This window comes from Rhipicephalus sanguineus, chromosome 8 (genome assembly GCF_013339695.2).
Source record: "Rhipicephalus sanguineus isolate Rsan-2018 chromosome 8, BIME_Rsan_1.4, whole genome shotgun sequence".
NCBI lineage: Eukaryota > Metazoa > Arthropoda > Arachnida > Ixodida > Ixodidae > Rhipicephalus > Rhipicephalus sanguineus.
In genome coordinates, this window is record NC_051183.1 from 18,202,034 (window position 1) to 18,218,997 (window position 16,964).

Consider the following 16,964-nt stretch of genomic DNA (forward strand, 5'->3'; position numbering starts at 1 on the left):
AAATTTCTTTTAACAACATGGTTCAGTAGCAAGTTGTACTACAGCATATGTGGCATCCATAACAGTGTCGTGTATGTAAGAACGCCATGCTTTGCACAAAGCACATGCGCAGAACGTATTCACATGAACTGTGTGTGACACCTTGATATGTATGCAATGCTGCTATGGACGCTACATATGCAGTAGTAGAACTTGCTAATGTTACTGTTAAATAGTTATGAAACACATATACCAAAGTATGCGTGTGTGTCTATGAAGCTGTATGTCTGTGGAGTTTGTCATATTTTGCATACGTCTTGCATGACTGGCATGTTTGCATTTGTTTGGCTTTTTTGCATTTTTGTCTAACATGGCTAATTAGTAGTGCTTGTGTTATGGTCACTAAAACCCTGCTGACTGGATAAGCATGTGCATGCTTTTTTGTTTTTTTTTTAATTGGTGAATTAACACATCTAACATTTCTGGTATTTGGTGATAAGCGGCGTGTGTGTTATGAAATTATGCTCCACATACTGTGTTAAAAATTTTTCCTGAGAAAATAAATTTTTCATTAGTGAGCTTTTATGAGTACTGCAGAAAGTGCTCAGAAAAGCTTTAGCATGAAGAGGTTTTCTTTTGTTAGTGTCTTTAAATCATCAAGAATAAGCCATATATATAAAAAGTGTACAAAAGTACGCTGTTTTCAGTACGCGGTGTACAAAGTACATGGCAGTATTTTTGCAAAAACATCTAGCTCCGATTATCCTTAACATTGCTGGAAGAAAAAGGAATGAATTATTTTGCTCCGGTAATGCTCCTTAATCATTTACTGTTATGCTCTCAAATAATACTTGTGTCTGTTTCACTCATACGTGCGGGCTATCACATACTGACCATTCTAAACAGCCACCTCACAGTTGACAAACTGGCAGATTTATATTGTCCACATTTGGGCATGTTTACAGTTACCATTCATAACGTAAATTTAAGCTCAGCTGTTTAGATAACATCTTTCCACACCTTTATTGGACACCGATATGATTGCTTGCATAACTTTTATGACAGCTCGTGCCTTTACTGTGAAATGCATTACGGACACATACGTTACCGCATAAACTTTACCGCATAGCACTACCGCATAAATACATTACCACATAAACTTTACATTAGAGCTGAAAATACTTTTGTGACTCATGTGCTATCGATGGCCTAACACACTTCTTGTTTGTCATCATTGTCCTTCTATAGAAGTACATGAACGAAGCAAGGGCCAAGCACATGAAGCAACCAAAATTCAGTGACACAGCATCGGCTGCAGTCATTGCACAGACCAATTGGAAATTTGTGGAGGCACTGCTCATGGAGTGCAAAACCAGGGTGAGTCTCATGACGAAATGCATAATCTCTTTTTTTGTTAGCGTTAGTTAGAAAGTGAAATGTTCGGACTCTTTAGAGTGATCATTTGCAACAAAACAAATTTTTTTTTTAGTTCCTTGAAATCTGTTTAGTGGACTGCTTGCATAATTGGTTTGCAAGGCAGTGTTTTGTGCATTGTTGAATAAACGAGACTAATAGCTCACGAGTTCCCTCAATTTAGTGATAAAGCGACATAACGTATTCAAGAAACCTGCTGTTACTGGTTCTTTTATGTGTGTTGCATGTTTATGTGGGGAGATGGGAGGGAGGGGTCATTTTTGGTCTTTCAAGCATGTTATCACAGCAAGATTGGCGTTTTTTCTATTATGGAAGGGTGCTTTACTAGTGCATGTCAAATCGTTTTTTTTTTTCTCTTTAGTGTCCCTTGGCTTGAGCCAAGATCAACCAGCACTTTAGCTTGGAGAGTGCAGCACTCAGTATTTCTAGTTTGTGCCCAAATGACGTTCTCCTCCCTTAAGGGACTAGAAGAGAGCAGAGTGGGTCAGGGAACAGAGAGGCGTTAAAGATGTCTTAGTCGAAATTGAGAAGGAATGGGCATGGGCAGGTAGCGCGAAGGCAAGGTAACCTCTAGTAATTAAGAAGTTATCTGGACTCCAAGAGATTCCAAGACTGGATTCCAAGAGAAGGAAGTGCGTGAGGGGAGGCAGAAAGTTAGGGGGACAGATGAGTTTGTGTTTGCAGGGATTATGTGGCCGCAGCGAGTACAGGATTGGGTTGATTGGCAAAGCATAGGAGAGGCCTTTGCCCTGCTGTGGGCACACTCAGGCTGATGATTATGATGACATTCTCCTTCCTAGTCCTGCTCCGGTTGCTTCTACCTCCACTCATCCTTACATGTATGTCCATACGCACCTAATACATCAATACATGTCTATGCATATATATGTCGATACATGTGTCTTATACATTAGTGACCGTCTCATATTAAAACCTGTCTTGTGTCTCCATGCAGACCAAGCGTATGCTGGTCGAGAAGATGGGAGTCGAGGCCGTTGAGCTGGGCCATGCCGAGGCCAGCATCACTGGCCTTGAGGAGAACACGCTACTGGCGTCGTTCTGTGACCTCCTTGAACGCATCTGGTCACATGGCCTGCAGGCCAAGCAGGTATGGAAGGCTTGATAAAAACTTAGATATTTCGTCCCAAGTGCAAACCAGTGACATAAATAGCTTATGAAAGAGTGACACTGATTGTTCAACCTTGACAGTGATGTTGAAGTGACATTGCTCTGCTTCAGGAGTGCTGTTCCTTAAGCTAGTTGAAATAGCATACTGTATTTTCAGACATGCTTGAAAAACAAGGACACAGTGAGGCACATGGCGCTTCTGCGCTTTGGTTTGTGGTTTTCTGTGTGCTTCACTGTCACCTTGTTTTTTAAGTGCGTCCAAGCATGGAGATTGCTCAGCTTGGCAACCTATCACTTTTTACTCTGCTATCTCTTAGACTATTTCAATTATTTTTTGTGCAGAATATTTAGCAGAAATCATCAGAGGGTGATTGTCAAGGTGAATTGATAGTTCATGGTGTAAGGGAAGTGCTATACTGACACAAAACAGAAGAAACGCATACAACAAAGAACGCTTAGTCCATAGTATTGTCTCTTTCATTCTGTGTGACTTTAAGGCTGCCCCTACACCACGAACAGCTACCAACTCACCCAATGTGCTGTCCTTCCTGAAGTGATTTTTTCTTAGCTGATTTCCCGATTTAGGCTGCTAGAAACTCTTTATGCCTCACAGTTAACACTACAAGACGTAAGCACTGCAATATGTGGGCACGTTGTAGTGCACTTGGCAGTCATCCTTAGCCTCGCCAAACTATGGGACAAGTTGCATGTTGTTGTATTTGCTTATTCTGTGACTCTTCCATCAGACGTGCTGTGGCCAGCATCTCGTGAAAATGCTGACCTGGTGAACCAATGCTTTTAATGGACCTTGCATTCATATGCCAGCGTAGTACTCCTTTATAGCAAGTCATATTCTGCAGAGGCATGCATTGTATGTTGTACACAGAAAGCCAGCGGCATTCTTTTCTGCTGCCCAAAGTGGATTGCAGGTGGCCCGAACTGAGGGCCTATACTCTACCTTGTAATACGGAATACTATTCAGAAAAGCGCTCTTATTCAGAAAAATGCCCATGTAATACGGAATACTACTTAGAAAAGCACTCTATGAGTGCTTTTCTAAGTAGTATTCCTTATTGCGTGGCTGTATTCAGAAGTGGCCGTATTTCGTGCCCGTAGTCCGAAATGACCAATGAAAAGCGCTCTTGAAATACATCAGGGCACCCCACATGTTTGACGTCAAGCGTGATGACGCTGAGCAAACAGAATGGTATTTTGTATTTCATGATATGATATAGGGCCACCGGACATCGATTTCGTATAGCAGCTGTCACAATAAAAAAAAGTCTCTGCCCATGACTCGCTGCTGATGAGATCTTTGGACCATTGTCATAGGGCAAGTCTGCACTATGGTCTCACCTGCTCAACTATTTGGAGGTTGAAGAGTGTCGATCTAGCGGCAAACCGATTGATCGGAACTTTTTGACTCCAGGTAGGTCCTTCTTTAACAATGGCCATGATTAGAAAAGCCTAGCCTACTTGTCTAGCATCTTCGCTCATGCATGCTTTAGCGTCCTGGCCTTGTGTGTGCTTCGCTTTGAGCAGTTGTTGCTGCTTCCTTTCACCGCTCTGCTCGTAGATGTGCCCACCTTTTTAACATTGATGCCTGTAGAGGTCTTCGGTTCCCTGGTAAATGACCTCGTAAATTAATACGCATTCCTGCTTACTAATTTCCAGCACCATTGCTTGTGAGGGAGTGCAATAAAATCTGAATCACGGTGATTTCGCTGGGTCTGTGAGGGTGTTAACGACGAGAGTCCTTAGACAGAAGAGAAAGTACATTATAACCTCATTATAACAAAGTTGCATCTGATATAAAAATAACTTCGTTATATCCGAAAATTTGTTATAAACATGCATTCATAACACTGTATCTATGACAAGACAATTTTTCATTTACTTCGTTATAACCGATAATTCGTTATATCTGTGTTCGTTATATCGAGGTTTGAGTGTACTAGTATTAATTGGAGAATTGAGAAGTTTGCAATTGTAGTACTGGATCTAGTACTACAAGGCAAGTGTTTCTTCAACATCATATCCCAAGTTGCATGCTTCTCATCTCTGCAAGTACTACTGGCCTACTAGCACTTTAACTTCTCAATTGGCAGGCACTCGTAATAGTCCAGGAATGTTCTCCAAGCATCACATGCACTGAAAAGTTAACAATCATCTGTAAGGAAGCTATAATGCTTAGCATTGCAGTATCGATTAAGCATTGCAAGTGTGACAAAAGTTGATTGTGAGAAGAGGGACGGCGTAGTCAAATTATGACAGGGTTCACGGCAACATTTGCACCATGCAACTCACTCTTGTGATGTTAGAATTGAATTAAAATGTTAGATGTAATTGAGTATTGTCACGATTCTATTGTAGACTGCGAAATTGTGTTACAATATTTGCTAATCTAATAAGGGCACTTGTACTAATGGCTTCTATTTGCATGTGGGTTTAATTTCTTCTGCATTAAGGCAACATTAATGAATTACATACATATGTGTTTTTATTGGCTCCAAGATCTTTTATTCACAAATTCTGTTTTTTTCTCTAATAAGCATCACCCAAAAGTTGATGTCGCACTAACCAAGTCTAATCACGTCATAATTGAGCTAGACAAAAATTTTGCCAGGTTCTAGGGTTAATTTACACTCTTTTGCGTGATTCTCATAGTTCAGCAAAAGAAAGCTTGTCACCAATTTTAAAGGAACAATATGACAGCATAAAGTGGTAAATGCTTTCGTAGAACTGCATATTCATAGAAAAAAATGAAAGGTTTGATTCCCAGTAGCTCCATTTGTTGACGCAACGTTGCCACAACGTTGTGAATGTTGTGAAAGTGGTGAGTTGGGCTTGTTGGTTAATTTTCGCTAAAGAACTGTAGTGCAAAAAAGGCACAGGGGCATCCCTGTCATCTTGTTTCGGCTGCAGCTTTTTAGCAAAGTTGTGAGGGTTGCCTCACCATCTCAGATGTTGCTTCAACGTTATAGCAACAATGCGTGCTACTATTGTTCCTATCAGAGGGACATGCCTGAAAGCTTTGCGCTTTTGAATCTTGTGTCAGAACTTCAAGACATGCGCAGTGTCATAAATTCTTGAGTATATACTCATTTTTCCCCACTTAGGAAGAACATTATCAGAATTTGTTTAGCCTCTGGCACCATTTGAACGCAATAGCATCCGTTCTTGTTTATAAGCGATTAACTATAACCCTGGGAATGGCATCAAAATCAATGACAGTATGACAAGCCATGGCAAGTACTTCCCACTATTTGTGCCACTTGTCTTAAATTTTTTGCCTCTTCTCTTTTTGGCTTACCAAGCCTTTTCTCACTAGTTGCCTTGCTATTGCAGAAGCATAATATAACTAACGCATTGTAACTAGTCATAGTAATATGTCTTTTTAGTGTCCCTTTATGGAGCTTTCGCTCATTGTGTTATGTTCGACTAACACGCTGCTTTGTGCATTTTTCTTTTTCTTCTTTTGTTTTTGCCATCTTTCTGCGCAGCCCTTGCTTGGTGCGTCTTGCGGAGGCGAATTGACTGTATGTCACTCATTTCTCATAACCAACTCTACTTATTTGCATAAGTGTGCGTTTGTTTGAATGGTCTCTCGGGCTGTCTGTCTGAGGCTGGCTACTTGAAACTGCACATCTACTGACACCACTTGCTTCCTTCTAACAATGCGAAGATGCAATGTAGGGTTTAGCATTTATTTAACATGCTCTGTGTATTTTTTTTTTTTTGCACTACCAACATCTTTAGCTGGTGTTGCATTGTGGGCAAATTGGTTTCGTAGAATGGTATTTTAATCAGATTGTTTGGATACTCTCGACACAGTTACTGGTTTACGCGATGTATTCTACATAACGCCTCGGAAAGAAGTTTACAGTATTTGCGCGGTTCGCGTCGAAGTCCGTTAATGCACACTTCTTTTTTTTACGAAAAGAAATGTCATCCACCCGACAGCCGAATGGTAAGAGGTTACAAGCGAATGCGCATTTCTCGAAAAACAAAAAAATAGGTTTGCAATTGAAGGAAAATTGGTGCTAGAACTAATGCATGAGCCAGGCGACTGGTGTGCTTTCCACAGTAGTCACAACTGTGTCGCAACTTCCCTGAACTGCTGTGTTTGAAAAGAAGTAGGTACCCAATTATGGCCTGCAATCATGATCTTAATACTAAAAAAAAAACATAGCATCTTCTATACTTAGGGGGACACAAGAAAATTGAGCGTGTAGAATTTGCCCTTTTAGCATGGAAATTTATAGATATATAATGTCAGTCGTCCCCCAGTTTCATTTTCTTAAATGAATCATGGATTTACTTAATGTCTGATTGAATGAATTAGATTAGATGCAACCGTGAGATACTGGAAAATGGCATTCATGGTTAGGGAACAAGCGGAGTAGCTAATATGCCTGTTGAGATTAAAAAAAAGGAAACAGGCATTTATGCCGTGGCCTCTAATGCTTTTGCCGGCTTGACGATTCATCCTTGAAATTCATCTTTGTTGCTTTTTGTGGCCTCAACATGCTTTATGTAGTTGCTGCTTTCGTTTTTTAAAGCTTGCTCCACTTGCTGTGCGTTGTGTTTTGGTTCTGCGTCAGCGAAGGAATGAGTGGGGGGGTATTGCTCCGTGCTATTTCGCAAAGCATTCCGAATCGTAGAAGGGCAGGAACGGTGTTCTCAGGCGATCACTTTCAGAGACACCTTCACTTTTGCAGTGTTTCACACTGCCACTGGCCACTATGCTGTCGCTGAACGATTCGGCATCTACGGACACCAGCGTTCCTAGCACCACGCCTATGACAGTTCGCTGCAGGACAAATTTAGGCGTGCAGATTCGAGCACGGGAGACAGGCAATGCAAATGCTAACGATTCAAGAGCACATTGGTGGAAGATGCATGTGGTGCGTGTCCAGTGCACGCCTAGCTTTTTCTAGGACGAATCCTATTCCTGTCAGCTGGCTCAAATTTTTTGTCATTCTGTGTCGAAGATTAGTTTACTTGGTACTGTTCTCATGCTTGTGCACGCTAACGTAACTGCTTCTAGTCCTGCAAGATCTCGCGGAAGTAAATGTATCTTTCAGGTAGTGATCTTCTGAGCGTAGCGCCCTGGGAACACAAACAGTAGTGATTGAAATGCAGCTATGGAAGGCTACACTTTTGTGTGTTTCTTTCCGTAACGTGATCTGCTCTACGATTCAGCATGTTTTAAGAAATCATCATGTGAAGTGTCTGCTGCTGCTTCTGCAACTTGTTGGGAGGTGAAGGAAGGCACCCGCTTCTTTTTTTCTGTTTGTTTCGTTTTTGTTTCACCCACCACCCCCTGCGTAGTGCCAGTGCGAGCCCAAGTCCCCAAGAGTTTTGGTTTCCCCGAAATTATCCTCTCCCTTAAGTCGGGTGCCCTAAACGCCGTTACCAAACATCTGGCCAACCTGGGTAAGTGTGGCTCAACGGCACCCCCTCGCCCCTATCCTATGCTCTTCTCAAGCTGCTTCCTTCTAGCCTTCTTCATACCCTGTCCTAACCTCCAGAATACATTTAGCGCAGCCCCAAAAAGGATTACGTCGATAAGGAAAGCTGAAGGACAAACAAGACTAGGACGGGAAACACATTATCACATGCATTGGTACAGGACACCAAGGCGTGACACATCAGTAAATCTAACTTCCTAAGACTGACCCACGAGGTCATGGGTTTGATTCCCACCCCCTAGTGGGCACATTCGAGGTAGAGGCATAAACTTGTGCATCAGTTTATTTACTTTTGCATACATCAATTTATTTTGCTTTGGAATAAACAACCTCAGGATGTCAAAAACAATTCAAGACCTGACACTACAGCGTGTCTCTTGTTGCTTTGATGCATTTTAACTTTGTGAAACAGTCTGTTAACCATTCGCTCAGCTCGATACATAGTAGTACAATTACGTGTGCTTTGAATCTGAGAATTTCAAGGAAGTTATTGTGTCAAAAAATATCTTTGATGCAGCTTATGTTTATCCTATCTACGTATTTGACATGTACATATTGTTTGGCTCTCTGGTACTGTATCTGCGCATAATTACCATTCATTTTGAAACTTAGTTGGGAGCGGCGCTTTGGTGTGTCCCCTGCTTGGTATGTCCTGTGTTGTGCATGTTCCTGTCTTTTTTTTTTCTGCATGCTCGAAGAATTAGGAAGGCAATAATGACTAGACCAATCTTGCAAATTTTTAAGTGTGAGGCAGTTACACAGAAAGAGGTTAGAAATACCATTACAGACTCTATGGCTGGCATGACCTGATGGACGCCACACATACGGAAGCTTTGATATAATTTTCCACATATATAGAAACTTTTCTATGTCTGGAACGCACAATACGGGCACATATGAAAACTTCCGTATCATTTTTCACCCATACGGAAACTTGTGCATGTCTGGCACAGACAATACGGACACATATGGAAACATGTATATGCGGTGCACACCTGCGGACACATACGGAAACTGCCACATGTGTGGTGATTTGCTTGCTTAGGCAAAAAAAGCATCACACCCTTGTGCAGATATTTCCAGCTGCTCTTAAACAACGTTGCGCAAGATGGAAACAACTTAGGCCACTACTTCCGTTGCACATTTTTCTATCGCTGTCCTATCCTCATTCTCTTGCCTTTCAATATCTGCGTGTTGCAATCATTTTGAGCAAGTGAACATTGCCTGACGGGGATGTTGTGACTATAGACAGACTTTGTGATTTCCAAGTGCACCTCGCTGCACTGTGCACTTGCCCAACTAATGGCAATACTGGTCATTATTTAAACGAGAGCAAAGCAATAGCTGCACATGCTGACACCTGTCTCTTGCACGTGGCTTCAATACGAGCACCGTGTCTGCATTTTCTGTCCTAACACAAGCATACTGTGCTCGTACACACTAAAAAAATTTACTGTGCTGCCGTTAGTTCACCAAGTTGCCCTGTAAGAAAGCTATCTTTACAATTGTGATAGTGTTTACTTTTCCTGCCATCTTATCTTTCTTTTATTGGTAGAAGCCTAGTCATTTACGGTCTCGTGATTTGACATGGTAGCCCTGTGTCTGACCCATGCGAGCTTGATGTTGCCTGTTTGGAATTGTCAGCTTAAGCCAGAATAACTGGAGTATTACAGAGAGATTTTGTGAGTCTTTGTTGATGTGGGAGGCCTGCTTTTTATGCCAGTCATGTTCAGGCAAGATGGCATGTTGTCAGTGATGTGCAGTTTCATGCAGCCATATTGTGGCATGCACATTGAAAGGCAGTTCCAACTGATTTTGTAAAGCACAGTGAAATTTTTCATTTTTTATTCCTCTGTGCCTTGTGTCATGAGTGAAGTATTTAAACTTACCTTTCAAGACTGTTCTATATGAAAGAGCAACTCCGGTGTTTTTTTAGCGTTTGCTGATCTCAATAAAATTTTAAATATGTGTTTTCTGTGGTACTTCTGATGATCTGTGCCAAACGACGTGGTCTGAAGTCACTTGGTTTTTCTGAAAATAAATTTTAAGGATTGGTTGTGAATTCCCAGATCATGCCCTCAAATGTAGATCTTTTTAAGGGCCACCCTCTCCTTGTTGTAAGTTGTTGCATTAGAGCCTGCCTAACCCAGCACTCCAGCTCTGATACCATCATTGAAGCTACCGCTGTCAAGCTGCAAAGAGTCGGGAAAACTTGCCGTGTTGTCCAGTGACATTGTCCGTTTCGGTTTCCTCATGCTAGCACCATGCATACTGTGCTTACATAGCTGTTGGTTAGGTTGTGACGTCATCATACGCATTGTAAAGCAGCGACCAGTTTTGGTTTTGGCAAATTGTTCTTTCGGTTATTTAAAGTTGCTGGTCAGCTTCTAAGCTAATTGAACCACCCTATTGGTTAGGGGGCTGTCAATACCATTTGAAAACGGCCATATTACCGATGTGGTTAAAAAACACCAGAGTTGCCCTTTAAGCATAAAACACCAATGTTGAAACACCAACTCGTACCGAGAGTGTCGTAAAGAACTGCTGCACCTAATATCATTAGCAATGTTAAAGCAAACATGTAGTGAAAACGAGATCACTAGCAGTTGGATCATGAGACAGTGTGTTCAGCAACAAAAATTAATGCACAGTTGCTTGTAACATGGTTCTTGGTCGTAGGTGCAAAGTTGCACTGCATAATTCAGACAAAATACACGTGAAGAATAGAATTATAGCAAATGTAAAATGATTTACAGACCTGCACCTTAAACTAACAACTAGATTTTGCACATTATCTTGATTGTGTTCATATGTTTTTATTGTGTGTGTGTCTGGTTAGAACTACACAGAAAAACTTTGCATCCTTGACAACAACAAATTCATGGCGAACATGTGGGGCAGAGTTCTTGGCAAAAGGTTGATTTCCAGAGAAACTGCTCAACTGTCAGCTCTCTATGCACACAACCAAAGCGTCCATTGGAACATATAATACAAATTTCGTTGAAATCTGTGCACAATAAAAGTAAAAATGCCAGAGATGGTGTCAGTACCATTTGAGAACGACCATATCCTGATATGGTTAAAAAACACTGGAGTTGCCCTTAGAACACCAAAGTGTCCCATAAAAATCACTCTATATAAATGTCTCGGTGCTTTCCAGAGCTTGTGCAGTTTGCAGACTTGTGAAGATTAAGCTCAGAAATGTTGGGGTTGTCGGTGTAACATTTGTTGTCGTGTACTGCCAGCTGCAAGATTTTAGAGCACAGCTCTTAGGCGCCTGTTACTGCGTTGAGCAGTGCCGCCATCGGTGGCGTAACCGATACACATGAAAAAATAAAATGAGAAAAAGATGTTCATGGATATTTATGGTGGGCAGTAGGCATCATTTAGGAAACTGTGCAGCATGTCATCCGCCTAAAACTTTCAGATGATCTTATTTTCACTTCTGCTATACTTGGACTGCATTGTACTTGCCTGGGAAATTGTGTTAAATTTTTTATGAGAGCGTGAGGTGAAAAGGAGTGTGCAAGTTGCAGCAGTTCTTGGTGTACACAGCCAAAGTGACCATCAGAGTGTATAGTAGTACAAATTTTGTTGAGCTCTGTGTACAATAAAAGAAATGCCGGAGTTGCCTCTATCAGGAAGTCTTGCATGTGATTGAGCGTCGTTGCGGCCCATTCTGGCCGCCATGTGTTTTGTGTGTGTGTGCGGTGGGGACAACTGGCCACTTGCAGACCTCTCGAACCTGGTGCCAGACGAGATGCCGGCGTCGCGGGGCAGGGAAGCCAAGGAGCGGAGTCGTCGGGTCAGGCCGCCGGACCTGCCCGGCCTCAAGCCGCTTCCTGTCTCCCTCTTGATGGACGTCAAGTGAGTGGTCGACAAAGAATTGCTTAGGTCTACGTAAAGTTGATCTAGTTGGTAGGAATTGATCGTAGAGCAAAGTCGGGCGTGCAGGCACAGAAAGTTAGGCATTCAGACAGATGTGCAAATGAAGGAAAGTAGATTGACCTAGACCAAACTGATGTCAATTTTGGTGGTGGCAATGTGGACCCGCCGTGGTGGTCTAGTGGTTATGGTGCTTGACAGTTTATATCCAAAGGTCGCAGGATCGAATCCTAGACGCGGCGGCTGCATTTTCGATGAAGGCAAAATGCTGGAGGCCCTTGTGCTTTGATTTAGGTGCACATTAAAGAACCCCAGGTAAGTAGTCAGAATTTCCGGAGCCCCCCTACTGATGTCATCTCTCATAATCATACCGGGGTTTTGGAACGTAAAACCCCAACATATATTATTATAACGGTAATGTGTCCGACTTTATATTCGGAACAATTTCTCTGCTTAATATCTTCCTATTGATCTTGAAAAGTATTAAAAGCAAGGTACTCAATTGGCACTATATTCGACTGAAGAGGATAGCCACTCACCTGCCACCACAGCGCAGTTTTCAGCTTCAGAGCTTGGAGTCGTGTGTTCTACTCTTGGTTGTCAATGATGACCATACATACTATTTAATTGCATCTTAACGGTTAACTTATTGAATGCAGAAAGCTGTGATCTGCAGAAATGCTCATGTTTAAAGCATAATAAATTACACACTCTATGCAGAGTACTTAAATCAGTCTGTTAATGATCTGGAGAACTTGCGCTACTGGCTCAATCGGCTTGTTAAATATCTTGAAAATCGCTTTAGAGTCCTTTTAACCTTTTGCGACATCCATTATGATCGACTGTTCACGAATGCGTGAAATTGGTGCAATTTGATGCCAAGGTTCTGCCGACTAAATTAAAATTAAGTGGAAATGTTTGAATAAACCATACCATATTTTATAGCAATCAATTGCTATTACAACATAATTATGTTTGAATAAACCATAGCATATTGTATAGCAATCACTTGCTATTACAACATAATTATCTAATTACTATGCAGTTAGTCATGCGATATTTTTTCATCAAAAGAATTCAGTTAACCATCTATATTACATCTGCTGACGGCAAGGATTCCCAAAAAATATAAAAAGAATATTTCGAAATTCCTGCCGAAACTCTCCACGTCGAGCGTCTCGTTAAACACAGTACTGCCTTCCCCAAAGTGATCGTGTGTAGCAAACTATTTCACCCAGAAGTAATATATAAGAACTGTAGCTACCAAGAAGGTTTAACTGACAATTAGCTCAGTGTTCGTTGTCTCCTTATTGCTCCTAGTGCACAGAAATGGAAAAAGTAAGACGCGTGTACAAATGTACACACTGTGTCGTGCAGGGTTACTGTAACAGCAATGCAGATCCTCCCACTACTGTGTCTCTGCTTCGCTGTGGTGTTAAACCCAATCAATCAATCAATTGCTGTTCTACTGCAGGACGGTGCAGGCAATGACTGAGGTCAAAACGGACATTGGCTTCGCTCGGGCTTGGGTTCGCCTGGCTCTGGAAAAGAAGCTGCTGTCCAAGCACCTCAAGAAGCTACTCTCCAACCAGGAGCTTCTCAGGTCAGTGTTTTTGAGGGACGAGGGAAGCAACGAAACCTGCACCTCGATGAACCCCACATAGCCGTCTAGCTGCCATCACCAGCTGGCGTCATCATTGTTGCTGTTGTTGTCAGTTATTGTCATTGTTGCTGTGTAACCCATCACTGCCAGAGGTGGTTGCCAGTGCACTGACTTTCGCAAACGTTTACTTGCATGCACGGGAAGGAGTTCCTACAAGCGGTACGCTTTCTTGCGGTGCGAAGACGAGAAAGAGCAGTTTCTCTACTACCTCCTCACGCTCAACGCCGTTGACTACAAGTGCTTCACCAACACTTACACGGCCACAGGTGGGTAGGATTTGTGTACTAGTGTCATGCGAGAAATTTTTCGCTGCTTTCAGCTCGGCTGATAAGACTCAGTCATAGAAAAGTAAATGAACAGGATATAGCCAAGCACCAGCACAATGAGTGCTTGTACAATAAAGTGATCTGTATAACGAAGTGTTCCTTATATTCTGGCTGTATTACAGGCATTACAGTGTGAAGTGACCTGTATAACAGTGTTTTAACGCAACAGCGTTAAAGAGCTCGTTCAGCAGAAATTCCGGTGTTGACGTCATCAGCGTCATTGGTTGTGAATGAAAAATCAGCGCTGTTTGTGAGCGAAAATGCGAGGTAGATGCAAATAGAGAAACAAAAACCACAGGGTCCCTTGTGCATTCACCTAAGATGACTCAAAGGCAAAAGCCATCTTCTTTTTCTTCTCAGTCGATGTATTAGGGAGCCTACATGAACGGCCAGTCATGTAGGCTCCCTAGATGTGTTCTTCTGCCCGTCACCCTTCGAAAGGTTAGTGCACCTAGCGTGGTTTCGCACAGCCTCCATGATCGGAGGCACCTCACCTGTTTTTGCACTGCCTCCGTGATCAGCCCACCTTTGACCACGCTACGATGTCATGTGATGACAGCGTAGACTTATGCCACAGGAGCGAAGGAACGAGACGGCTGAACCAGAACCGGCGCCAGCAGGGAACACGACGTGGTTTCACATGCCGCTGCAAAGCACCGCCTTTATTTTCTTCTCTTGAGGTCGCGCACTCTCTGGTTTTGTTTGCCGCCCAAAGAAGGGCGCTACAACGGCATTATGTGGCGTTACATCCCATGACGCCACGTCAGAATTTGTGACGTCATGATGACATCACAAATTTTTGCGATTCGTGGCATCATGATGATGTACGTGAATATGATTTTTTGCATTACTCGTCCCTGATGCCGCAGGACGCGAGACGCCGCCGGTCTTTTCGTGTTTGATGAGGCATTTAGGGTGGCCTTAAGGGAACGACAACCAATTTTCATGGTACCTATTCAGTGCAGTGGAAAGCTCACCGGTCAGAGTGCCTAGTCACGGAATGGTAACGTGGAAAACGCCGCGAAACATTTGTAATCAGAATTTTTCTATCTGTGGCAAATATGAAGTCATTTTACACACGAGACAAAATATGCTGCAAACAGTGAGTGCGAGAGCGGTTCGTGTTCGAGCGCGGTGAGTTACTGCGCATGCGTGCACTTCGTGCGCCTGCGCCGCGGCTCGACATGGTCCACAGGCGGCTGCGAAGGCAGCGCCGCTTCTCACCATGCAGCTCCTTTTACCTCGTAAGCAGCACAGAATTGAGTGGGGCTGGATAATAATATACATACTCTTAACTTTGAGGACTAATTATGGCACTCATGACAGCATCAGACTACGTACAGCAAACTGATCGACTTCATAATCCAGCTTCAAGGCTCTTCGGCTAGGCTGCGTGACGTACCGATTTTTGTTACTTTTACACACAATTTAAAAATATAAATCCTACTCGCAACGCAAAAAGGATGCTGGAATCAGTCACCATATTTTACGGTCTTTTCATTTATACCAGGATCTAATCCCACATTCTGCCCAGTTGTCGGTCCCTTTAATAAAAAAAATTTCGGATCAGGTGGGACAGGGGATTAGGACCTGCGACCCCTCGCTCCATGGCGCGATGCGTTTAGCCGCTCGGTCACCACGCACACATCCTCTAGCATACTAGCAGCGAGCTATTTATATATACACTATTTACCATTGACGGAAAGAATTGGAAATTTTAAGGGCTTGTTTTTCTTTGTTATACACAATATAATGAGCACTAACAGACAATAATGCCAAAGAAAGTATAGGGGACGTTATTAGTAGTAAATGTAATGTAAATGTGAAGAAAGAAAAGTGGACGAAAAGATAGATAGACATCTGGCTGAGCAGTGATGTCAGAATCCCTGACTATCTTTTCGTCCGTCCACTTTTCTTTCTTCACATTTACCTTACATTTACTACTAATAACGTCCCCTATACTTTCCTGGGCATTATTGTCTGTTAGTGCTCATTCTATTTACCATTGGTGGTGTACATATCTCAGAGGTGCTTCTGCATGGTAGAGACTCTACTATCACCCATGAGATGACACAAAAGGCCCACAAGTACGCTTTAAACCAGAGTTCTTCAATCATACCAGTTGCGAAACTCCCCATAGGCCCCATATATCAAAACATGAACTCACCATTGGCTGAAATAGCAGGGATCTGCCGATTCTATCGTCATCTGTTGACCAAAAATAAACTAATAAACGCTATATCTAACATTGCGCAGCTGTGAGAGCCGCCACATACTGCCAAACAACATGGCAGCACATAGAGCAGCGGCGTGTTTGTGTTTTGTATTGCTGCGCCCTGATGGTGCGACAATCTGCAAGCTCCCGCAGAATCGGTCATTGGCACATCCTGGTTTCGGAAAGCAGTTTCGCAACTGATATGATCGAAGAACTCTGCTTTAAACGGCATCGTCCCACCGTGTTTCGTCGTGCCGCATGCATGGAAATAGGACCCGGAGGGCGTCCGCACTTCCACTTTCCTTGTGGCACGATTTAGGTGTCCTCCTTTGAGAAGCGAAGCTTGGCTAGTTATTGGGAAGGCGATAAGAACACTTTCGCGTTCTACACTTGAAAGAGAAGCTTAAGTGTCCTCCAAGTTTTTTAAAGTCCTGAGCACATTGCTATAAAGGCATTTTACAACTGGGAAATACCTGGAAAGAGTTTAATGTGTTTCAGGCAGTGCAGTCCAGTCTGTTAAAATGTCATTTATTATACTCATATACAACTTAAAATGTCAAATTAAAAATGTCATTTATTAGACTCGTATACAACTTCAGAAAAAATGTAGGCTTTGCCCACGGAACCGCTGTGCGCCTGCCATTCACCTGTGAAAGACAGTCGTGCTCACTGGTTTCCGCACGAACCGTAGGTACTTTTTCTCAGCTAATGTAAATACTACGCGTATTAATACCTTAAGGTTCATCGTTACTACCTAAAGCATTACATCTGGCTGAGCAGTGAGTCAGAATCCCTGACGAAATTTACCAGGACTTTCCGAGTTTCCAACCTTAAGCCAGTGACAGAAACGTGGGTCTGTA

At 42.6% G+C, this 16,964-nt stretch overlaps 1 protein-coding gene across 4 annotated transcripts in view; it reads left to right on the forward strand.

Moving 5' to 3' along the window:
* Positions 1-16,964, forward strand: part of LOC119401499 (DENN domain-containing protein 5B) — a 63,513-nt gene that overhangs the window by 34,223 nt on the left and 12,326 nt on the right. For 2 of the 4 annotated variants that reach the window (XM_037668352.2, XM_037668353.2), the window contains 7 exons: positions 1,228-1,356; positions 2,369-2,521; positions 3,874-3,970; positions 7,876-7,980; positions 11,750-11,882; positions 13,375-13,503; positions 13,708-13,829. In XM_037668352.2, coding sequence (XP_037524280.1) covers positions 1,228-1,356; positions 2,369-2,521; positions 3,874-3,970; positions 7,876-7,980; positions 11,750-11,882; positions 13,375-13,503; positions 13,708-13,829 — 868 coding nt within the window. Of the gene's footprint in view, positions 1-1,227; positions 1,357-2,368; positions 2,522-3,873; positions 3,971-6,044; positions 6,081-7,875; positions 7,981-11,749; positions 11,883-13,374; positions 13,504-13,707; positions 13,830-16,964 lie in introns of all 4 variants that reach the window. The other 2 variants (XM_049418775.1, XM_049418776.1) reach the window with 2 other exon arrangements.